We start from the raw sequence: 26,460 nt of genomic DNA, 5'->3' as shown, positions 1-26,460 counted from the left end.
GTTTTTGTGAGAACAGAGAACTAACATATGCTATGTTTTCTAAGACTTTTACTTTATGTAATTGCAAACTTTCATGGGCACAATATGATGTGCATTATTATATAAAGGGAGAGGCACCTGGTGAACAGAGAATCAAATTTTCCTTATAGTCTTGCCTCTGACAAGACACCTGGGCCTCTGACATATATAGTCTTATGCTGCTGGGCAAATCATTTAAATTCTTACTATCACAAGCTATTATATGTTATTTAAGTTGCTGATCTACATCAACTGGGGGAATTTCCATATTGGAAGTCCCTTAGTAACAACTCTGTTCTCCATCTCCTACACCTACCTCCAAGGTAAAACTTTAAATCCCTGTATGATGTTGTTTAATGGTCTGCTTTTTGCTACTGGTGTTAACTAATGACTTGGGGCAATTTATCACATCCATTTCAGGTTGGTGACCACCCATCACCACGACTTAAATTCATTCTTGGTAGTGCCATTATACATGTCAATTGTTTTTACGAATGCAACTGCAAAGTATTCATTAGCATTAACCATGCTTGGGAATTTCATTGGGATGATTCTTCAGTGGTTAAATGATCCATAAATTAGTACTTTAAAACATTACATCAGTTTTATCTAGTAGCCAAGTGGCTGGTTATTGAACATTTGCTATTATGTATTGGTCACTGTAGTTGATCTGGAAAACTACTCTATAAGTCCCAGTTGCTATCCTCTAGAAGTCAAGTTGGGAAAAATGAGGCATAAATATAATAACACAAAGCAATATTAACTCATGTTTTATTTTGTACTTTACAAAGCACTTTTCCCACAACAAACTTGCATAGCATGTGATGTACATGTCTGGGATAAGGAAATTTGAAGTCAGAAGTCACAAAGGTTGTTCGATTTTGCTAGGAAATGATGAAACTGATATTTAAATCCAGATCTTTAGACTATAAGCAGTGATACAGATAAAAATACTCCTAGAGTTTATAGAAAGAAAAGTCATGTTTTATTTTTTATATTCAAATTTTTATGCATCCTCACCCTTTCTTTTGTTTTTCTGGGTTGAATTTGATGACAATTTGAATTTGATTTTTATATCTAATGTCTTGAGGATATCAGAATAATAGCATGATGCATTCAACTCTGCTCTCAGCCAGTGTTCAGTGATGAAGAATTACACAATATATGCCAGTGACACTGATCACTTTTTATTTTTTACTTTGCCAGCTTTCCATTTCTGTGCTCCTTAAAAGAAGTATCAAACTTGAGGCCTAGAAAGACCTAATCAGGCCTGAGCCAGAGTAAAATGTAATTGGGAAATGTTTAAATATGTAAATAAAAATAAAGTTACAGCATTGATAATGTTAATTTGTGGTTTTCTGAGTAAAGATGTGGCTTACTTTGACATAACTACTCTATGCAGTTTAAATCTTTATTATATTCTATTCTTTGTTGCTAAAACATGAAATCTAGCACTGGGCACTTGTCTCTTGTTCTCTCCCTTTTGACTAATCTAATTTTTTTCCAACTATTCCACACTGCTTCTTCTTCTCAGGATAATCTATATGAAAAATGTAGCGTTCATTTGTTCATTCAAAAAATATAATTTTTTAAAATAACACTGTAAAGATGGATACAATGTGAGTAATGGTTTTTTAATTCTTAACTAATCAAATTCTTCATTATACCACATGTAATGGATCCTGCCATCCCTTTCTTCTTTTTTTTTCAAATTTCAGTTAGGATTTAACTTATTTGTCTCTTTTTTTCCTTTATTTTATCCTCTCCTTGCCTTTTTCTCAACTCTTCTCTCTTTCTCCTATGGCCTAAATGAGAGTTGCCCATTAAGTCCTTTAAAAAAATACTCTTTCCCCTTTTGAAAAATTTACAGTGTACAAGTTTTATTTTAAAAGCAGCTTTTACTGATTAGATATTGCATACTAACTTTTTTTTTTAAAAAGTTATTTTATTTTTTATGAAACAAAACAAGAATTTTCTTAACATAATTTTAAAAAATCTGATTGCACATGAAACTGAAAATCTATCATGTATAACATGATATAACTTTTAAGAATAAAATAATTGTCACATAAATTTCTTTCTTATTTTATTTATTATCCATTTTTTCAGTCCCCCTCCTATGTTAGAGATGGTCACCATTAGGCATAAATGTGTGTGTGAATATATACAGACATGTATGTATACATATATATATACATATACATGTAAAAATTATTGCATATATACTACTTATTAGAGAGTGATGATTTTTAAATTATTTAGGAATTAGTCTTCTAGATTGCCAGCTACTTGAGAACAGTTTTGTTCTTTTTATACCCTTACAGAATCATACCTTTTATATTTCATACCCCAAATGAGAAACATAAACTTTTTAAGCATTATACAAATATAGAAATGAAAAGTTACCTTATAATAAATATTTGTTCAATTGATACATTAATATTCTAAAATTTCAATAAATTCTTTTGGTTTTTGAGATAAAATTCAATGTCACAAAAAAGTTCAGGATAATATTAGTGTAAGGTAAAATATATTGCTTTGTTATTTTAAAAAAAAAAATGTTTTTCTCACCACCGCATTTCCTGCCTTTATACTGGGGAAGTACACATTGATACTCTCTCAAGCACTCTCACTTCCCAGTTTCTTGATCTACTCAGTTGTGATCTACTCCTTCCTCTACTCCAAATGACCTCAAATGCCCTCTTGCACAAGAGAACTTTCTCCCCACCCTCAGCCCCCTGTTGATGCCCCTCCTCTGAGATTACTCTCCATCAAAAGTGAACATTTCTTATGAGTATATTTACATGTTGAGTTTCTCATTAGAATGTGAACTCATTTAAAGACCACATTTTTGCCTTTCTTTGTTTCCACAGCACCTAGCACAGTTCCTGGCACTCAGTAAGTGCTTCAGCATTGTTGACCAACTAATTTAATGGTTTGATTATCAATTTATACCATTCTACAATAATTTGATTTTAATACCTTTCTTTAGATTTCTCATCTAGACTTCTATGGAATAAAGTACTTTTGATATTTTGACAAATAAATCTCTTTATATAGTCTCCAGCATGCATGATTCTTCTATTAAATTCCTTTCTGTAGACTATAATACCTATTAATCCTAGTGCCTTGAATACATTCAATATATATTTATTGATTTGGTTTCATTTAAATTGTTTTAGAATTTTTGTTATGTCATTTTTCAGTCATGTCCAACTTTTTGTGACACCATTTGGAATTTTCTTGGCAGAGATGCTAGAGTGGTTTGCCATTTCTTTCTTCAGCTCATTTTAAAGATGAGGAAACTGAGGCAACAGAATTATGGGACTTGTGCAGGGTAGCATAGCTATTAAATGTCTGAGATCAGGTTTGAACGCAGGAAGATGAGTCTACCTAATGCCAGACCCAGCATTCTATCTATTATGCCATCTACCTGCGCCTGTGTTAGAATAGGATTGCTTTATAATCACAACAAACATCAAAAATTAGCTGAAACACTATTTCTTTGGAATTTTAGTAGAAACTTAAGAGAATAGTCATTTTTCTAATAAGAGAAATGTATTATTCCTGTGAGCCTCTGCCAGAACTTAACATAAAGTTATCCTGGCAGCTCTCTAGTTTATGTATTTTTTTTTTCAGCCTAGTTCTCCACATTTTGGGAGTAGCCAAGGGACAGAAATAAAAATTTCTGGAAACTCCAATTTTCCTCTTTGTAATATGATGACTCCGCTCATTGACTGTTATAAAGAATCACTCATATTGTCTAACTGATGTTTTCAGCTTGTTTTTCTTTCTAAATTAGGAATAGTTCAGTCTGATTCTCAAATTGTTATCTAGCATTGTCTCCTGTCCATCACTAAGGATGACTGAACAGTTCGTTTTCCAGGACAAACCATCATATGGGGAATCTCCTTTTTTGGTGGGATCAGTAAGCATGGTAGATCTGTCCCATTATCTCTGGTTCGTGGGATTTTTTTTAATAAGGCTTTTGACACATTCATATAATTTTCTGTTAGTACCTAAAATTTAATTTTGTGTCATAGGCGAGAGGAGCTTCAATTATAAAACAATAATTACCTTCTTGTTCCTTTTTTCCAGATTATGCCAAAAACATTGAATCCTCAGTGGAGGGAACAGTTTGACTTTCATCTCTATGAAGAGCGAGGAGGAATTATTGATATTACTGCATGGGACAAAGATGCTGGGAAGAGGGATGATTTTATTGGCAGGTTTGTGCTAGTTGGTCTTTCTATTTCACTCTGGAAGAAAGTATATTTTCAATAATGGTCTTTGTTTTCATTTTAATTCTCATAATCAACCTGATCATTCTGAAGAAAATGTAGGACTTTACCAGAGGATACATAGCTTTCACTATTTATTTCACATTGTAGAAGACTGAAAGGCAGATCTCAGTATTGACCAGTAGGTGGCAGTTTTGACCAGTTGATGGGTAGAAACTATCCTAAGGGGAAAATGTGTAAAAGGATCCAAAGATAATAAGAGGCTTCTTTCCCATAGAAAAACTCTCTTATTCGAAAGCACTGGTGATAGAGATAAGAAGGTCTTTTGAACTTTTAAAACAATACAGTTGTGATTTCCTATTTGTAGCAAGGAAACTGCTTTCATAAAACATTTTATGATCATAAAATGCTGTTTTTGCAAAGTACAGCAAAGGATGGAATTTGTGAAATTGTAAAGAGTAACCCATATTTTTAGTACAGGAAGAATGGTAACTAAGGAAATATGTATTAATCTAACAATGCAGGTTAAAGGTTGAGACCCATATAGTGTAAATATATATTTACATATATATGATGTGATATATATATACATATTATACATGTGTTGATCTATATTGAGCAGCTGATTACATAGGATCTTGAGAGATAGAACTGGAAGAGACCTTAGAGATCATCAAGTTCAACCTCTTTAATTTTACAGACAAGGAAACTGAGATCCAAAGAATTAAGAAATATGCTATCACCTTAAGGCCTTTATTACCTTTTATCTTCTATTATATTAGCTTTCTAAATGCTTTACTTGCTTCTAGTTTCTCCCTTCTCCAATTCTTCCTCCACACAGCTATCAAAAGAATTTTCCTGAGGTACCTATGAATTAGACTGCTACTTATTCTTCCAGATATCTTCAATGACTCCCTATTACATTTAGGATAAAATATAAGCTCCTTACCCAATAACTTAAACCCTCCACAATCTGATTCCAACCTACCTCTCTACATGTATTTATTACTCCTATTCATGTCTCCCAAATCATCCTTCTTAATGAATCTCAATTTTAGTAGTCCACCTGCCATTTCTGTGTCTTCTCTAAGCCACCCCCAATTCCTTCCATTCTTCTTCATTTCTATTCCCTTAAGTTTCTTTGAGCATCAGTTCAAATGATCAAGCTTCAGATCTAAAGCATGAGTTTTTCTGGGAGAAGCCAGCTGTAAGAAGCATAGATACAAAGACCAAAGCCATAAAAAGAAGAGGGATTTCATGAAGCATTGAATCTACTGCCATAAAAGTTGAGCAATTTCTAATAGGGTCAGAATATTCAAATGTCTTGAATGTAGAATAGGCTTTCTTCCACCATGGCAAGGGAAGAAATGTTCTTGGAACCTCTGATGAGAGAAAGAATTTGCATATAAATATTTAATTTTGGCTGGCTCTTTGAGGGGGGGGGCGGAAATGTATACATGACACACTTTTAAGTTTAATCTACATTGTTTAACCTTTTCTCCACCTCTTTTTTAAGTCTAGACAATCAACAAAAAAATATATTATCATGTGATTTATAGCATATGTCTCTTTCTAAAGTGTAAAACATCCAAAATTTAACAAGTGGATACAATTCAAAATGGCTCCAAACATCCCTGTATTAGAAATATGTGTGACAAAAGTTCCAGTCTAGATTTGACATTGAGCACTGAAAAAGCAGATTAAGAGGACTATGAAAGAATAACATCAAACTGGAACTAGAATGAAGTTTATATTAAGACCCAAACTAAGGAAAAGAAAGACAAGAGGGGAACAAAAGAGGAGAGCAAGCAAATATTCTAAAGACTTTTATATAAGACTGAGAACTATTGTTATCTTTTCAATCAGTTATATTTACCCTCTAGGGTAATAAAACTTTTTAATGATTGCAAAAAACTTTGCCTACATTATCTTACTTTATCCACATAACAAGCCTGGAAGAATATAATTGTCCACATTTTATAGACAAGGAAACTGAGGCTGAGTGGTTAAGTGACTCATGTTTATATAGTTACTAAGGGTCAGAGGCAGGATTCAGACAGATACCTTCCCTAAGACCATGTCTAACATTCTATTCAATATAGTACCTAGCTGGTGCATTTTATACTTCTTTTATATTATACTCCTTTTAAATATCTTAAGAGTTGATTATGTTCTTATTGAGAGGGAATTAATTGAGAAATTATGTCCCTGGGGTCAACTGCCTATAGTGATATGTAGAGAATTCTCAAAAAGCTGATAGCATGAATAGCACATTGAAAGCTGAAGGGGGGGGTATCAGTGAATTGAAACCTGAGGTTACTGATAATGATGGTGGTGATGGTGGTTCTGCTGCTGCTGTTAACAATGTATTAATATGTCATTTGGGGTTTGTAAAGCAATGTTCTCACAATTTTATGAGGTAGGAATTCTTGTAGCATTACTTTCATTAAAAATAGGGTGAGAGGTGGGGAGGGGAAAGTTACAGGGTTTAAGAGAGAACACCAACCTAGATTTCCTTCCCCTTGGTATCTGTTCTTTACTGTACCTTATATAGGGCCACAGAAGAAGCTTCAGAGGAAAGAAAAGACAGTATCAAGAACTGTCCAGTTCTAAAACTAATTGAAAAAAAAAGAATAAGCTGGGGATAGAACCAAGATGAATCAGTAGGGGTAGTAACCCAATATTCCTCACTAAGCAACTTAAAGTAACACCTCAAATTGAATTCTGGAGTGACAGAGTCAACAAAAAGCTAGAGTGAGATATTTTTCAGCTCAAGACAACTTAAGAAATAGACAGAAGAGATCTGTGCACCAGCAGGAGGTCCAAACAGAGCAAAATCAGTAGCAGTACCAATGTGGACCTTGGAGGTGGTATCTGTGACAGTAGCAATGGCGGTTTTGGAAGCTCTTAACCTGGAAGTAGTAAGGTGTCAAAGAACTGATCAGAAAGAGACAGAGGACTCTGAGCTGATACTGGGCATAGACTGGATGCTGTTTAGAAATTCTATTGCACATACACAATTCTGGGTCACAGTTCCAGGGCTCAGAGGAGTACAAGTGCTTACAACTGCAGGGGAACCCTTTCTGGATAAAGATTAAAGTACAAACCAAGAAACCAATGACCACATCTCTGCCTGGATCATACCACCTTAGAAGAATTGAAATTTTGGAACCTTTCCATCCCCAGAACTAGCTCTGAAATAGCAGCAGAAAAAAATGTCTGAAACTTGAGACAGCAACTTTCCAATCAAAGATGAGCAGAGCTCAATTAGTAATAAAGTTCAAAGTCGAGAAATAATATAAGAAAATGAGAAGACAAAAGAAACTAGACATAAAAATCTGTGATAGTGGTAGAGCAGAAGTCAACAGTGTGGAAAACAGTTCCAAGCAAAGCCTCAAAGAGAAATGCAAGCAGGACACAAGCCCAATATGAATTCCTATAAGAGTTAAAGAAAGAAATAACAGGAGTAGAAAAAAATTGGAAAAGAAATGTGAGTGATACAAAAAAAAAGTATAAAGAGAATTAACAACTTTGTAAAAGAGGAACTAAAAAAAGTTGAAGAAAACAACACATCAAAACCAGAATTGACCAAAAGGTTAAAAGATGCAAAATAAATTCACTAAAGAAAAACACCTTGAATATCAGAATTGGGTAAATGGGAAAACAGAAGAACAAAAGTTCACTGAAGAAAATAATTCCTAAAAAATTAAAATTGGGCAAGTGGAGGCTGATGACTTCACAAGACATCAAGAACCAATAAAACAAAGTCAATAGAATGAAAAAAATTTAAGAAAATGTGAAATATCTTGTTCTAAAAAATAACTGACCTGAAAAATAGACCAAGAAGGAGCTAATTTAATAGTTACTAGACTACCCAAAAGCTATGATTTTTAAAAGAACCTAGACACTATATTTCAAAAACAATTATTAAGGAAAACTGCTCTAATATCTTGAATAAAGAGGATAAAGTAGAAATATAAAGAATCCACCAATCACTTCTTGAAAAAAAGCCTAAAATAAAAACTCTCAGGAATATTATAGCCAAATTCCAGCACTCCCAGGTCAAAGAGAAAATATTTTAAGGGGACAGGGGGAAGCATTTACATATATAATGGAGCTACAGTTAGTATCACACAAAATTTAATAGCTTCTGTCTTAAAGGAGTAGAGTTTTAAAATATATTTTGAAAGGTAAAGGAGCTAGAAATCACAACCAAGAATAATCTACTCAGCAAAACTGAATATAATTCTTCATGGAGGGAAATAGATATTTAATGGAATAGAGGACTTTCATGCATTCTTGATGAAAAGACCAGAACTTAATAAAAAATTGACATTGAGTACAGTGAAACATTTAAAAAAATAAACATGAAAAAGAAATCATGAGATGCTCAAGGTTAACTGGTTTATGATCCTATATGGAAATATGATACATATAGCATTTAAGAATTTTATCATTATTAAGGTAATTAGAAGGAGTTTACATAGACAGAAGGTCTGATTGTAAGTCAACTATGTTAGGATGATCTAAAAAAATGGATGAATGAGAAAGAAGAATTCACTGAGAAAGACGGAAATGAAGAAGAAAATTAGGGAAAATTATCTCATGTAAAAGGAGCATGCAAGGAAGAACTTTTACAGTGAAAGGGAAAATTGGAGGGGGTAAACAGTACTTGAACCTCAGTTTTATCTGAGGACAGATCAAGGGAGGCTTAGTGGACAGAAGCAAAAATGACTTCTGAAGAGGGGCATGGTAAAAAGAGAAAGAAGAATAAAGAGAGAAAAATAAGAAGGAAGGAAAATAGTAAGCATAACTATGAATATGTATCAGATAAGCTTACTAAAAAAAAAAAAAAAAAACAGCTGTGTAGAACCGAATAGGTTGGAAACCAAAACCCAACAATATGTTATATACAACAGACAAACATACATAGAGATAAGATAAGTCGCTGGAATAGAATCTATTATACTGATGTAAAAAAAAAAAAAGAAGTAGGGGAGGCAGTAATGATCTCAAGCAAAACAAAGGCAAAAACAGATCTAATTAAAAGAAATAATTTGGGAAACTATATTTTGCTTTAAAAGCACTATAGATGATGAAATATTGTCAAAACTTTCTATAGTAAGTTTCTTTGATAAAGGGGTTATTTCACAAATAGAGGGAACTAAGTCAAATTTTTAAAAAATAAGAGCCATTCCTCAGTTAATAAATGTCTATATCCAAAGAGAGAAAAGGAAATGGAAAAGGACTTATATGTACAAAGATATTTAATAACAGTTCTTTCTGTGGTGACAAAGAATTGGAAATTGAAAGAATGCCCATTAATTGGAGAATGGCAGAACAAGTTGTGCTATATGATTGCAATAGAATATTATTATGCCATAAGAAATGACAAGGGGGGGTGATTTCAGAAAAATGTGGAAAGATCTATAGGAACTGATATTTAATGAAGTAAGCAGTACCAGATCATTGTACCTAGAAACAGCTATATTATAATGATAATTGTGAAAGACTCAACTACTCTTAACAAGACAATGTTCCAAGATAATGTTGAAGGATTGTAAGTGAAAATGCCATCTATCTACAGAGAGAAAATTAATGAACTCCAAGTGTGAACTGAAGCATAATTTTTTCTCTTTTTTTCTTGCTATTTTCAATATGGTTAATTTGGAAATATGTTTTGCATTATTTCATAATGGATACATTGCTTGCCTTCTCAGTAGTTTGGGGGAAAAGAGAGGAGAAGAATTGGAACTAAAATATTTTTTCAAAAGAATGTAAAAAATAAGTAATAAAATATTTGAGTGTTAAAAGAAATAAAAGAAAGAATAGACTTCAGAGGGGAAGAAATGAATAATCTGATTTTGGAGGTCTTTAAATAGTGACTGCATAATCTCCTTGCTAGGGATGTTGTAAAGGGGATTTATGCTTCAGGGAGGGATTAGGTTTGATTATATCCGAGATTCCTACCAACTTTGAAATTTCTATGATCCTTTAGTTGTAAAATACCTGATTGTTCTCCAATTTGCTTTCATTAAGCATTTGGGTGAAATGTTTCAACTCAACTCAGCTGTGTCTCTCAGAGATAATGGGAAGGGAGGTATAGGTTCTCATCCTGAGTGTTAATCTCTCCAGCCAACTGGTGGGAAGCTCTTTTTAAGACTACTTGTAATAGAGCTTCACTTCTGTTTGTATGCATTAATGAAGATAATTTTTTAAAAATTTTACATTACATCAACTTTTCACTCTCATTTTCTCCCCATATCCAGTCAGTTTCCAAGTTATCCATTTCTAACATTGCTTGCATCTGATGCTCTTCTCTTCCCTCATATAACAACCATCCTCCCATAAACTAAATTTCCTTTATCTCAAAGTCTTTCGTATCCAATCAATCCTCACTCAACATTCCTAAAATCAACATTCCTAAAATACAGATCTGACCATACCACTTCTCTGTTCATGAAGTTTCATTAGCTCCCCATTGTTTCTAGGATGTAGTATAAACTTCTCTGTTTGGCATATAAAGTTCTTCCCAATAAGTTTACAACCTTTATTTCCAAGCTGACTACATGTTATGTATATTGCATTCCAATAAAACTAACCAATATTTTGTTCCTCCTATGGTTGTCTCCCAGATTCATTCCTTTTCACAGGTTACCCAGAATCCTCTCCCCTTGTATTTTTTTTCTTTTGAAGACCCTAGTTCACTTCAATTTCCCCAACTGGTGGCACTTGCCCCTGAAGTCCCTTTGTATTTATTATGTATACATTTACTTATCTGGGGACATGTATCTTTCAAGACTATAAACTCCTTGAAGTCAGGGTCTATTTTTCTTCTCATCTATAGTGTTATCACCTATATAACTTATACATAATAGGCTTTTAATAAATGCTTATTGAATGAATGCAGTAATAAATAGCAAGGAAGTTGGAATGGGAAACATACAATAAGAGCTCCATTCCTAGAACCTTCAATGACAGAATTAAAGCCTTAAACAAAGCAATCAGAACCAATGGAAGGAGCATGAGATGTGTGCTTTGCCATTTGCTTTCTATGTGACTGTGGACAAGGTCTCAATTGTCTATTTGGTAAAGAGGAATTTTGATCAGAAAATCTCTGTCATCCTTTTCATTTATAAATCTATGCCCCTATCCAGCGATGTCCAGTATATCAATGTGAAATTTTGTTTAAGTATTTATCAAATAACAGAAATTAGAGTGCAATCCTCTGGATTGGATTCTGCAATCCATAATGATATAATGAGAATGTCATAAACCATGTAGACATCTGCCCCAAATGAGAGAATCAGATACTTTCTAACTCTCCTGAGCTAATGAAAGAGACTTTATAGCACTTTTCCTCCTGTTACATTCTTAACTTTATTCGTTGGGCACAAAAATTATTAATTCTACTAACTAATAGAGTAGATAAGTATTTTGAAAAAAGAATTATCCATATAGGAGAAACCAAATAGAACAATCCAAGAATAAAACTTGTTGTATATGTTTGTGTGTGTGTGTGTGTGTGTGTGTGTGTGTGTGTGTGTGTGTGTGGAAAAACTAACATAGCAGTTGTGTGAGAGCTTGAAAGTAAAAACTATGTATATTTATATGGTCTAGAATTTGACTTAGTCCAAATAAATATTTTGACTTTTTTCTGCCATAAGAATTTTTAAAATTGCAACTTCATAACAAAAAAAATATTCAGACACAGAAAATTTGAGTAACCAATAAAACAATATATAAACATTCATTAAGCTTCTATCATGGGCAGAAATTAAACCTTACTTCATGCCAGACACCAATGGTTCTAGGTCCTACAAGTATTAAGAAAGTTTTTTAGTGTGTGTGAAATTGTGAAGGAATTTAAAATTAGTTCTGGGAAATGGTAAATGACATTTCTGAATTACTTCCCTGTCTGAAACTTTTAAACTATAAACCTTTTGAACTAGGGACATTTGCCCTCACCAAATCTTTGTGCGCATTAGCTTGATAAAGGGTTTATTTAAGACAAAGAGAACAGAAGCCAATGGGGTGAATCCTCAGGGTATTCAGTAAGTATTCTATATGCCCAGTGAGTATTCAGTAATCATTGTGATACCTATAAATTTACTTGTGATGTATACCATATAGTAAAATTCAATAACAACTAATTATTACTATTACAAACTCTAAGGGAGAGTGATATGATTTTTAATCCTCATATAATTATTTAACATTCTTTTCACCTGCATTTTGGAAGGAAAGGCTGACTGCCATCTTTATGATAATCAGCTAATAAATCCTCATGATTGTTACACCTTTATGCATAGCCATAATGTGAACAAATTGGCTGCAGACAGCTGCAGTAAATTGCCAAGAATGAGAGCTGTCACAGAACAAGTTGTTTTTATGAACATACAGAATAAGTAAATCCCATGTCATGAGATTTTATTCAACGGGAGTTGTTTGTAGTCCAGTACAGGGAGATTTATAGCAATATTTATTAGTGTCAAAAATTCTTGTTTGTCTTTAAAATGTCATTGATTTGGGAGCATATATTTTAGGCTATTGGATTACTCTTATTGCCATCTATCTCATTGTTATCAGTGGCCATAAGTTGGCACTGTTCATAATAATCAAGGATTGTAAATGCAAACTTGAATAGTTTCTTTTCAGCTGTATTTTCAATAATGATATATGGTTTATCAGAGTTAAAAGGAAAATGTACTCCAAATTGGCAAGTTGTGGGTAAGGAACAATGTCTTTAAATTATATGAGTATATTTTGAATGTATATATGCCTACATATAAGCACGTGGCAAATGAAGGTCTTAAAATAATATTTTTTTTACTTCATTAACATTGTAAAATCAAAGGTAAATATATTGGAAGTAACCAAATTATTTTGAGGTTTGGCACTTCTGCTGGATTCTGATTGTAGATATTTTTTATTTTCTGCACCAATTCTACAAAGATTTTTTTATACTCAACATAAATAAGTATAGAATGAGAGAGACACCCCTGCATTATTCATCTAAAGGCACAATGGCATATACTACTCAGGAAATCTTAAACTACGGAGAGATTTTTTTATTATGAAATATTTATATTTCCCCATTTCTTTTCTAAGGAAGAGTTAAATAAAATATTTCATTAAATGAAACTGAATATTATTTAAATGAAGAATGGAATCCTGCCACTGACTCTTCTTGCCATGCTTCAGGATAAGCTGAACATAAACCATTATCTATTAATGGTTTTAATCCCCCTTTTCTTATTGTTAGTTTTTTTGTTTTACTTCACATGTGTCTTCAGGAGATGTTTTCCAAAAGTTTATGCTGGCTGCGATATTTTTTATGGGATGGGCCAGCTTTCCTTTATGAACAGATTTTGTGCAACAAGTTGTACAGTGTTAGCAATTTATCTTTGTAGTCAGTGAATGGAGAATTTAACAATTTTGCATAATTATGCTGAAATATAAGTAGTTCACCAAGGTCAAGTGAAAAATGAGGAATATTAGACAGCAGTTGGAGAAATATCACTATTAAGAGATTTTGTTACATCTTGTGATATTTTGAAAGCTGCATAATCATGAAATTCAGAAAATTTTGTGTTAATAGCTTATAGTATTCTTTTTTTTCTGAGGCAATTGGGGTTAAGTAACTTGCTCAGGGTCACACAGCTAGGAAGTGTTAAGTGTCTGAGGCCAGATTTGAATTTCAGGACTGGTGCTCTATCTACTGCACCATTTAGCTGCCCAAGCTCACAGTATTCTTTAAACTTATTGCCTAGTAAGTTGATGGGAACAGCAAGTGACCATACTTGCTCCAATTGTATGATTCAGATGGTAAAATATTTTATAAATGTGATACCTTATTTATATGTGAATAGATTTACTTTACTAGGTCAAGGTGTTTTTTGTTGTTGCTATGTTTATTAAAACTGCCAATGCAGTTGGACATGTCCCCACTCCAAAGTGTAGAATCTTCATGAGTTATTATATATCCCCTCAAAAATGATTTCTTAATAGCCGATATTGTACAGTGTCCAAAGAGGGGCAACCAGGAGGGCACAAGTCTCCATGCTTTTGCCTAGAAAGATGAATTTAAATTATTAAGAATATTTACTCTGGAAAAATGAAGATGTTAAGGGGGCTAAGGGTGGGATAGCAAAAAGTAAATTTAAATAATTGAAGGAATTTGATATGAAGTGAAATTGGATTTGTTCTGACTAGTCTCAGAGATCTAAACAAGGAACAGAGGCTACAGAAAATTTGCTGAGAAGCAGACTTAGACTTGACTTTCTAGTAATTAATACAATCAAATATGGAATAAACTGCCTTGTAATATTATGAGTCCTTTGTTACTGAAAGTTTTGGGGGAAAACCCAGAAAATCCCACATTAAGTATTACATAGCTAATCTAGCTCCAGCAGAAATTGAGTTGATTGGCTCTGAAGGTCCCTTAGAATTCCATGTGTTTCTGTGATTTCTTTGGAAAACTAGCTAGGTTATTCCTAAGTAAATAACCATATCACTTCTTACTGGATCAGAAAGACTCAAAGTTTTCTCAGTTTGATAGGGCCAGTTAGAATTTGAGCTGTATTACATAGTTTTCAGGGAGCCATAATTGTCTCCTTATCATGACATATTGGAGTAGAACTAGAGTGAAAACTACAGAGAAATATTGATCTTTGGATTGTTAGCCATGAGTTACTTTGAGAATTGTAAGCCTGAAAAGGAAGAAAACTATGATATTTGTGAAATATGAAAAGTTGTATTCATTTAGTTTTTTCTTCAAACTTGAAAGATCATGTATCACAAAAAAAACCCCACAACTAATAAAAGACAAACAATCTCTCCAAAACTCTTTCATTGTCCATAGAAATCATGTTATCAAAGAAATATCGATTAGAATAACTAGAGGAAGAAGAAAAGGAAGATTAGAGCCCAAAGTGCTTTGGAGAAGGAATGCATGTATATAAAAATGCAAGATGAATATTTGCTAATATCTTTTTGCCATTTATATTCCTCATATTTAAGTATATATTTCTTACAAAGAACTTAATAAGATCTTTCAAATTGTCAAAATATATGTAAATACTGAATTGATTATTGAGAAGTATAGCCAAAAAATCCCCAAAAGTTGGAAAGTATAGTTCAGAGATTAAAAAACAAAACAGTCCAAAGCTTTACAGACATAGTAGAAGCATCACAGACTATGGAAAATACCAACTGGCATCATAATAAATGAAACTGACTATACAGCAATAGAATATGACCAATTACAATTGTGGGAGTAATTTTGGGATCATGAAGGCATTGAAACAAACTGTCTCCATTTTCTATTGAAGTTTAATTGATATAAACAATATCTCCAATGAGATGGCCAAAGGAACCTGGAGATTTCCAAATTCTTGATCCTATTTTAAAGAAAGAGTCCAGGTAGCCAATTGCAGGACTGTTTTTTAGTGTAAATAGAGAGGCCTGACTAAATCCCTGTCACTGTAAACCTAGTGAAACCTGATGTTATAATGAGAAGATTGATTTAATCCCATCCCCATCTCTGCAAAACAAAATAGCTATAAAGGTATCCAAGAAAAAGGGGGAGAGGAGAATGAACAAAAGAAAAAAATAACTCCATCAAGATGACTGAGTAAGAGATTGCAGCTAAATCAGCTCCCTTCATCAGTTTTAAAATAGCAAGAGATGAGAACAACAGAATAGCAGGAAACAAAAAAAAAATGTATAGGAAAGAATTTATCTTAAGAAAAACTTACAGAAAAACTAGTGGAAGACTAAGAAAAGAAAAGCAACTTTTAAAGACTCCAAAACAATGAATGAATACTGTGGAGTAAAATATGAATTCAGAAATATTTGAGGAAAGAGGAAGTATTACATAATGAGAGCCTTAAAATGATAGCTCAATGGGAAAAAAGAAAACTCCAGAATAATCTAGATGAATAGTGAAATGATTAAAAGAAATAAAAATGGGAATCAGAGTGAAAATAAGAACTCTCAAAAAGTAAAAAAAAAAAAACAAGCAAGATGAGAGAATTTAAAGCACATGAAAAAGAATCTCTCTGTAACTAGTGATTCTCTTTTACATTACAGATTAATTAAATTGAATTACAGATTCAAAATGCACAATTCAGAGTTAGAATAAAAATTTAACAAAAATAAAAAGACAAGAAGGTTGGAGGAATATGCTGTCCATAAGCAAAGGAAACTAAGTTTAAAGATGGGTATAAAGAACTAACTTAAATATTACAGATGTTCTAGAAAGACAAAATGGAAAAAAAAATTCTCATTTCCATGCTTTAGGAAGCTATACAAGGAAACTACCCCAAAGTATTGGAAACAGAAAATGAAGTAGAGTTGAACAGAATTTACTGAAAGTGAGAAATGTCACATTTAACTCATCAGAAATTCTCATGAATGAGTGTCAGAACCTCAATTTAAAAAAAAAACAAATATTATAGATATCTTAATGAGTAAAGAAATATCAAACATAATTATTCAAATCTAATTATTCATGGGAAAATTCAAATAAATTTGAATATACTATTCAAAAAAACAAAGGAAATACATTTCAGTCCCAAAGTAACATATTACATAGTTTTTTTAATTTAAATTGAATGAAAGATTGACTGAACAAAATGAAGAAATTTCATTGATAAAGTAAGCCAGAGTATAATAAAACACTTAACAAGAAGATATTATACAGTGAATCATGGAAAATGAACAAATGCATTGATCAAGAAAAGATTCTGCAATAAATCAGTGCTTTCTTGTGTCCAGGACTAATTAAGGCTACTATTTCTAAAAACTCTCAGTACTTTGAAAACCTTTAAAACAAAAACACAACATTTATGAAAGGATTAAAGAAATTTCATTAAAAAAAATAGCTCTTTTTTAAAGAGAATTTTAACATTGATGTAATGAACCAAAATTTATGAAACACTGATAAAGGACTACTCAGAGGAAGATTTATATATTTATATCTCAAAAAAGACATTTGGTGGAATACACGGGAGAGCTGTTGGAATACATGGGAGCCACCGGACAGTGGCTGCTGGAAATCCAACCCAGAATCGATCTCCTCTTGTGAGAGGATGATACAAAGAGACTGAGAGGAAGTTGCTGTTCTCTGACCTTTCTGACTGAAAGGCCATTGCGTTGTCTGACCTCCCTCTTCTTCCTTCTGTCTCCAATTTATCTTGTTCTCAGTTGACAACACTTGGATCAGAAAAGGCTGCCTTGTATCTCCTTCAGATTCTATGATCCACAGCTGTGGAGGCTCCCAGAGAATTGACCTGTCCCTTAACAGACATTAATTAAATAGTAAAAGAAATATTGAATTATCAAGACATGTGGTTTAAAAAATTAGAAAATCAAAAAATGGACAACCACAAAATAAACAAAAGAGATGTGAAAAATCAGAAGAGAAAGAGGTTGTCTTCTACCTAATCTCCATCCTTTGGAGATGAAAGGATTAATGAAACAGGGTCTCCATTCTGACCACCAGACTATGCTTCTTCTCTCTTATTCTGCACTTGTCTCCAATCAGATCTCCAGACCTCCTCTAGAGAGAAGATTAGTGTTATTATTGTTCATTAATTTTAGTCCTGTTTGACTCTTCATGACTGTTGAGAATTTTCTTGGCAAAGATATTGGAGTAGTTTGCTATATCCTCATCTAAAGGATATTTTGTAAACAAATGAGAAAATAGAGGCAAGCGGGGTTAAGTGATTTGCCCAGGATCACAAAGGTGTTAAGTGTCTCTTACTATTTTCTGTGCTATACAGAGGATTGGTACCTTCCATTCAGTGATGAACATTCTCACACCTATTCGTGCCTTATGCATTCCAGTAATTCCAAATGCTACAGCTTATCATTTAAACTTCCTTCCCTATCTGGAATGCCTATTCCAGAACTTCTCTCTATTCTAAATCTTTGCCTCTCTTACTATTTCTAACTTCTGTGTATCACTGGACCCTGGTTTCTCCTGGGTGACACAGCTTCCTTGATGACCTTTTCTAGCACTGGCTGCACTCATTCTCCTCAGTTTGTGGGTTAAGACAAGGGAATTGAAATACTTCTTGCTCCTCATTGCCACTTCCAAATTCTTCTTCTACTTCCATCACTCAGTAACTTCTGTTTCTTTAGGATTCATGCAATTCCTATCTACCACCCAATCAAAATCTTAGTAACTTTGTCTAAAGAACTCCAAGTCATTCTCCTTTTTTTCTTTAATAAATTCACTACCTCTTTCCTTCCTTCCTTAATGAATTCAGTAACTGGCTTGCATTTTTCCTCTCCTTCCCAATTCCTGCTCTCATACAATGCTTGCAGCCCTGCCTTTTCCTCTCCAATGTAATGGGTCTTTCATGACTCTTCATATGATATAATTTCCTCCTTTGAGCTTTTCCTTTGCCTCTTTTCCCCATGCAATCCTCTTTTTTACCTCTTAATTTTTAAATCATTTTTTCAAAATCAACTTATACTTGAAACCTCTATTTATGTGTACTCCTTCTTATGGTCTTAATAGATATACACTTGTTTCCTTTTTTGTTTTCAATGGTGTTTTATTTTCCAAATACACAAAAAGATAGTTTTCAGCATTCATTTTTGTAAGATTTTTGTGTTCTAAATTCTTCTCTCTCTCCTCCCTTACCTTCCCCCTTCCCAAGACAGCAAGCAATCTCATATAGATTAAATATATGCAATCCTTTTAAACATATTTCCATATTGTCATGTTGTGAAAGAAAAATCAGACCAAAAGAGGAAAAAATACAATAAATAAACAAACAAAAAATGAAAATACTGTGCTTTGATCCATCTCTCTCTGGATGTAGATGACATTTTCCATCCCAAGTCTATTGGAATTGGTCCATCACAATTGATTATCACATAATCTTGTTATTACCATATGCAATGTTCTCTTGACTCTGCTTACTTCACTCATTATCACTTCATGTAAATCTTTCTAGGCTTTTCTGAAATCAGCCTGCTCATCATTTCTTATAGAACAATAATATTCCAGTAGCTTCCATAACTTATTCAATCATTCCCCAATTGATGGACATCTACTCAGTTTCCAATTTCTTGCCACTACAAGAAGGGCACTACAAACATTTTTGCATATGTGGGTCTTTTCCCTCTTTTATGATTAGAGATATAATTCTTATGAGTTACAAATAACATCTTCTTAGGTAGGGATGTAAAGAATTTAAGCTTTTTAAACAGCATGGTTTCTCCCCTTTCTTGTTTACCTTTTTATGCTTGAGTCTTTTATTTGAACATTAAATTTTCTATTCAGCTCTGGTGTTTTTTTCAGGAATGCTTAAAAGTCCCCTACTTCATTGAATTTCTTTTCCCCCTTAAAAGATTAGGCTCAATTTCTCTGGGTAATTAATTCTTGGTTGTAATCCAAATTCCTTTATCTTTCAGAATATCATATTCCAAGCCCTCAGATCCTTTAATGTAAAAGCTGTAAAATCCTTTGTAATCCTTACTGTGGCTTCTTGATCTTCGAATTGTTGCTTTCTGGCTACCTGCAATATTTTCTTCTTGACTTGACAATTTTAAAATGTGACTGTAATATTCCTGGGAGTTTTCCTTTTGGAATCTTTTTTCAATAGATGATTGATGGATTCTTTTAATTATCATTTTATCCCCTCTTCTAGGATATCAGGGCAATTGTTCTCAATACTTTTTTCAGAGAGGCTGTTCAATCATGGATTTCAGATGGTTCAATAATTTCTGAATTATCTTTCCTTGTATTTATTATCTTTTACAAGACAGTTTTTTTTTCCAAAGAAGCATTTTACATTTTCTTCTATTTTTTAAACTTTTTACCTTGTTTGATCGATTCTTGATATCTTTACAAAGTCAGATATCAAGTCATTACAAAGTCATTAGTTTCCACTTGCTTGATTCTACTTTTTAAGGAGTTGTTTTCTTCAGTGGATTTTTGTACCTCCTTTTCCATTTGACCAATTCCACTTTTTAAGCTGTTTCCTTTAGTGAATTTTTGTGCTTTACTTCTAAGTTATCTTAAATTGGAAAATTATTTCACCTCATCCTTTTCAGGGTTCTGTCATTACAGAATTTGTTTTGAAGCTTAATTTAAAGTTGTTTCAAAAGAAACTGGGGAGATATCAACAACTCCCTCTCCACCATCTTGGCTATGCTTTCCTAGTTCTGCCCTTTTACTTATGAATTTCAACATATATACTGTCTTCTCAAACACCCTAATCACTCAGATCCTCACCCTACTCACTTCCTCTGACCTCCCTCCCATCCCATGTCAGTCACACAAAAGTGGCCCTACCTTTGATCTTGCCATCATCCAAAAATGTACAAATTCCAAGTTTACGATTTTTAAAATCTCTTTTTCTGGCCACAGTCGATGGGCTTTGCATCTAATCCTATATCCTCTCTTACCTAACCCTTTTATTCATACACATAAGAACCATCAATTCCACAGTTTCTGATTTCTTTCTTTCCAAAGCCATTCTCCACCCCCCCATCTCAACTGCTTAGTAAATTGGTTCCTTTCTATGCTGTCCTCTTCTCTTGTGTTCCTAGACCTATTATTATATTACTAATTGTGCCCTACCAAACTTCAGCCTTGAATTATTCCCACCATCTACTGCCTTTGCTTCTACAAATATGCTACTGAACAAAGGTAAAGAAAAATCAGACAATCATTCTGACAGTTTACATTACAACTTGTTTTCCCCTCCTACATTCCCCCATTCCTAACTTTGGTGTAATTGTCAAAAGCCAAGCCATTCTCTTGATTCCTTCAGGTTCACAACCTGGGAGTCATCCTGGTTCCAAACTAACATTCATTCTCATTCTCTCTCTCTCTCTCTCTCTCTCTCTCTCTCTCTCTCTCTCTCTCTCTCTCTCTCTGTCTCTCTGTCTCTCACACACACACTGCTAAAGACTGTTGATTTCACCTTTGAAACATTTCTCAAAAAATTCTCGTTCTCTTTTGACACTGTCACCCCCTGGTTCAGGCTCTTATATTACCTTATACTTGAGCTATTATGATAGTCTGCTGCTGAGTCTGCCTCCCTCATATCTATCCCTACTCCAATCCAACCTCCATTGGGACACTAAAATGATTTTCCTAAAGCACAGGTTCTACCATTTCACCATCTCCACCCTCTCATTCAAGAAAGCTCCATTGGCTCCCTCTAAGATCAAATAGAAATCTTCTACTTGGTATTCAAAGTTCTTCAAAACCTAGCCTACTGTTTTTCCAGTATTCTGACACTTTACTCCCTGACACAAACTCTTCAATGACAATGAATTTCTTGCTTTTCCAGAAACAAGACACTCCATCCCTTTGAACTGGGCTTTTTTTCTGGCTGTTTCTGATGCCTGGAATGTTATCTTTCTTCAACTCTGCCTACTGGCTTCCCTGGCTTGCTTTAAGTCCCAATTAAAATCCTACCATCACAGAAAGCCTTCGCAAGCCCCTCCTAATCTTAGTGTCTTCCTGCTGATAATTATTTCCTATTCATTCTATATATAGCTTTCTGTGGACATCTTTACTTGTTACCTCTCCCAGTTCGGAGACCTGAATTCAAATCTGGATTATATACTTACTGTGTAACTCTAGGTAAGTCACTTAAATTTTTGCCTCATTTTCCTCATCTGTAAAAAGAGCTGAAGAAGGAAATGGCAATCATTCCAGTATCTTTGCCAAGAAAATCCCAAATATTATCACTAAAAGTTGGATATGACTAAAATAAATGAACAACAACAAATGCCTCTCCCATGAAACTGTGAGCTCCTTAAGAAAAGGAACTATTTCCCCTCTTTTTCTATCTTTGGTGCTTAGCATAATACCTGGAACATAGTAAGTCCTTAATATATGTTTGATTATTGACTAAAACATAAAATTTTAAAGCAATATAACTAGAACAAAGGGCTGTTATTTGTTCATTTGTTTGTTTTCAAAACTAATGTAACTGTTGTGGCAATGTGAATAGACCTGATATTGGAGTCTGGAAAACCTGGGTTCAAGGACCATATCTAGCACATACTGCCTGTGTGATGATGGGGATATCACTTAATTCTATCACTGCCTCAGGCAACTTTCTAAGACTTTAAGTTGTAGAAGAAATGACAATCTGCACTGATAGAGATAGTTTCTTCATCTGCCTTCCTCATTATACTAGTGAAATCATAATTCTTACCACATAATAAAATTGATAAAGAATTTGCCCACTTGTTTAAAAAAAAAAAGGAAAATGAAGTTGCAAAATCTAAAACAAATTAATTCACAAAGACTAAATAAGAAATCAGAAATTACCAGAAGCAGTGCACTATGCATAATTATGCTAGAAAATTGCAGATTTAAATGAAATTGACAATCTGCAAAAATATGCTAAACTGTTATTTTATCAATGTGAATATTCTTTCCAGTGATGCATACTACAAGCTATTCATCCCTGCCCATCTTTAACTATTATTTGTATTTTCAAATAAGTTCACCAAAGACGAGATATGCTAAAGGCCTTCCCCACTTTTTTCTGACGTGACAAAGATATCAATGGAACACATGAGTTAGCAATTGCTTATTTCATACTCTCCATAACCAATCAATTTTCTTTTTTCTCTCATACATTTCTTTCTTACCTGCTTTTATTCTTTTTCTTTGTAATTTCCTGTTTATGATATGGTTACCTCATAATCACCATGGACTTTTCCATTGCTTTCTGGGTAATATTCATTTTCAGTCCTTCAGAGACTACAGTATCCTAATTTTCATAACCATATAATAATACAAAAAAAGTATTATTATTTTTAAATGACCTTGATTTCAGGAAGAATTGTGAGGTCAGAAATAATTTTTGCAGTTTCTCAGAGTTTACTCTCTCACTCCCTTAATTCTTTGCCCAAGTAAATGACCATTTATAGCACCTCCCTCCCTCTGTCTCTTCCTCTCTCTCTCTCTCTCCTTCTGTCTCTCCCTCTCTCTCTTCCTCCCTCTGTCTCTCTCCCTTTCTGTTTGTCTGTCTGTCTGTCTCTGTGTGTCTCTCTCTCTCCCTCTGTCTCTCTGTGTCTTTGTCTGTCTCTTTCTGTCTCTCTGTTTCTCTGTCTCTCTCTGTGTCTCTCTGTCTCTCTCTCCCTCTGTCTTTCTGTGTCTCTCTGTCTGTCTGGCTCTCCCTCTCTCCCTCCTTCCCTCCTTCCATCCCTCCCCCCCACCCCCATCTCTCTGTGTCTGTCTCTCTTTTTCTTTCTCTGTCTCTCTCTGTCTTTGTCTACATATGTGTATAGGTATATATACACAAATCTACATATTCTTTCTATATGTGGATATGTTTGTATATACACAAATGTAATGTGTGGGAAAAGGTGGAAAGGGATAAAGAAACTCTATAAATATGCTAGCCAACTCTGTATCCCTAAAAGGTCATCATGTCAATACACTTTATTTTATGGCTAGGAAAACTCATTTTACAGGCAAGTCTTAGAAAAGTTGTTTGACTTATTCAAAGTCACACAAGCAGCAAATGACAGATCTAGAATTTGAATCCATGTCCTTCTAATCCAGTGCTCCTGTCTTATTTATTTAGATCACCCTTTTCTTGAATCTTTGTGGATCCCATCTAGAAAGCATTTATTGGTTGTACTCTATATCATTGTAGTGATCCAGTTTTGATGTATATTTCATAGAAAATGTATCATGCATTTGTTATTTAGATTTATAATGACAGATGGTTTTTTATTATGTTAGATTGAAGAAATCTATATGTTTTCTTTGAAGTTATCAAAATTATGATGGTAACAGAAGCAAGTTTTTTAATCATAAGTAAATTAAATGGATTAGTTTTTTTGATTCTTTACTTTCTATTCTTATTTTTTCTATCAATATAAACTTCTTTGATTTCTAAGGAAAGTCAATATGGTTATTTATTTTAAAAAATCAATATGTTCTTTTGTCTTAAAGTAGGGCCTGTCTTATATGATAATTGTGTTTCTGAAATATTTTAGACATGACTTGCCAGATTTATGAATGAAAGCTTAAGAAAGTCTTTATCTATGAATGACAAGTGCTATGGAGTTTTACCTTTTTATCCTCAGCACCTAGCACAGTATCTAGTATATAATAGGTCCTTAGTAAATGCTTTTTGATTAATTGCAAATTTTTTATTTTATCAGTAAACTTTTTTTCATTACAGTTAAATCTAAGGTTGTTTAAGTTGGTTGTTTTTTTGTGGGTTTGTTTTTGTTTTTATTTTTTTTCAAAATGGTATCTCCATTTCTCGCATTTGTATTACCTCCGGTGCAGATGTTTTCTGTATAATTGGTCTTGCCCAACTACTTTTCCAATCTTTGTTTTCTTTGTGGGCATTTCAGTTATTCAGGTGGTCAACAAACATTTATTTAGCATTTACTATATTCTAGGCATTCTGCCAAGTGCTAAGAGTACAAAGAAAGGTGAAAATCAGACTTGCCCTCAAGGTTCTCAGATGATAATGAGGGAGTCAGTCTGTAAATAACTAAATACATATAAGACACATGTAGAATAAATGGAAAGTAATCCGAGAGGGAAAGGCACTAGTATCTGGAGAGAAGAAGAAAGTCTTCATGAAGAAAATAGGATTTAAGCTTTGACTTGAAGGAAGCCAAAGAAACTAAGAGGTAGAGGTGAAGAAGAAGAGTGTTCCAGGGATGAGAGACAACTAGTCCAAAGGTCTAGAGGTCCTGTGTAACAGAAATCTAATATACCATTATAGAGTGCACAGATTGGAGTAAAGTATAAGAAGACTGGAAGAGTAGAAAGGGAGGAAGTTGGGAAGAGTTTTAAATGCTGAACTTTTATGTTTTATCCTGGTTACAATAGGGAGCCACTGGAGATTGTTTAGTGAGGGAGATGTAACCTGGTCAGACCTGGACCTTAGTAAGATCACCTAGGCAGCTGAGTAGAAAATGGATTAGAATTGGGAGAGACTGGAGGTAAAACAGCAATTAGTCCAATGTGGGAATATGTTTTGCTTGACAATGTTTATTTATTAAAATAGCTTGGCTTTTCTTTTTTCTTTTAGTAGGAGGTAGGAGAAAAGAGGGAGAAAAACAAATGATAACTGGTGAAATAAATTGATAATTGGGGAAATTTCTAATTAAAAAAAAGTAAGTTATATTTCTAGGCAAGAGGTGAAGAGAGCATGAACAGCTGAATGCAGAGAACTAAAAATTCTTCAAAGGAGATAGCTGTTCTGGTCCTATGCTTCTTAACATTTTTATTAGTGATTTGGATAAAAGCACAGAAGACATACTTATCCAGTTGACAAATAATTCAAATCTGAGAGCGCTAACTCCATACTTGCGCAGTGAAATGACTTGGTGGATAAAGCACTGGACCTAGAGTCAAAAAGACCTGAGTTCAAATTTAACCTCAGATACTTGTGACTCTGGGGACATGAGATAACCTCCTGTTTGCCTTAATCTATTGGAAAAGGAATTGACAAATCATTGCTTTGTCTTTGCCAAGACAAAAAGTGGACAGCATTGATTGCTGCACAGATTCACGAAGAGTCATGGGACCAAATGACTGAACAACAACAAAAGTGAATTACAGAATCAAGAGTCAAAGAGATATTGACAGGCCAGAATATTGAAGTTAATATAATAATATGAAATTCAGTGAGATAAATCTAAGGCCTTGTACTTGGGTACAAAAAAAAATCAATCCAATAAATACTGCATTAAGAAGTATCCTGTAACTATTTGAACAAAATCAACTTGAAGTGTTGGTGAACTGTAGGGTTCATAGTAGTCAATTAGGGGATAGTGCAAGTATTAAAAGGAGTGTAGCCTAAGGCTACATTAAAAGAAGTATAGTGTTCAGTTCTATGAAGTATTATTTTATGCTTTCTTGTTTATAGCAGAATTGGAATCTGAATACTACATTTTAGGAAGGATATTAATAAAATGGTATCACAATGAAGATGATTAATAGAGTTAATGTTTCTAAGATGATGTTTCATGAAGGTCAATTGAAGAAAAAGAGGAATGATTGGCTTGGAAAAAAGAAGACTTTGGGAGAGGACAGGGATTCATGATGCATGTTATCAAGTATTTGAAGGATTTGTTCCATGGGTCAGCTAGATGGTATAGAGTATCAGACCTAGAGTCAGGAACACCTGAATTCAAGTGCAGTTTCACATACTTTATAGCTATATAATTCTGGGCA

At 33.6% G+C, this 26,460-nt stretch overlaps 1 protein-coding gene across 11 annotated transcripts in view; it reads left to right on the top strand.

Moving 5' to 3' along the window:
* Positions 1–26,460, top strand: part of MCTP1 (multiple C2 and transmembrane domain containing 1) — a 679,042-nt gene that overhangs the window by 415,401 nt on the left and 237,181 nt on the right. For all 11 annotated transcript variants that reach the window (XM_031949501.1, XM_031949457.1, XM_031949335.1 and 8 more), the window contains one exon: positions 4,117–4,247. In XM_031949501.1, coding sequence (XP_031805361.1) covers positions 4,117–4,247 — 131 coding nt within the window. The remainder of the gene's footprint in view (positions 1–4,116; positions 4,248–26,460) is intronic.

This window comes from Sarcophilus harrisii, chromosome 1 (assembly GCF_902635505.1).
Source record: "Sarcophilus harrisii chromosome 1, mSarHar1.11, whole genome shotgun sequence".
NCBI classification, from domain to species: Eukaryota; Metazoa; Chordata; class Mammalia; order Dasyuromorphia; family Dasyuridae; genus Sarcophilus; species Sarcophilus harrisii.
The sequence above is the reverse complement of the archived record's forward strand: the minus strand, read 5'-3'. Positions and strand labels throughout refer to the sequence as shown.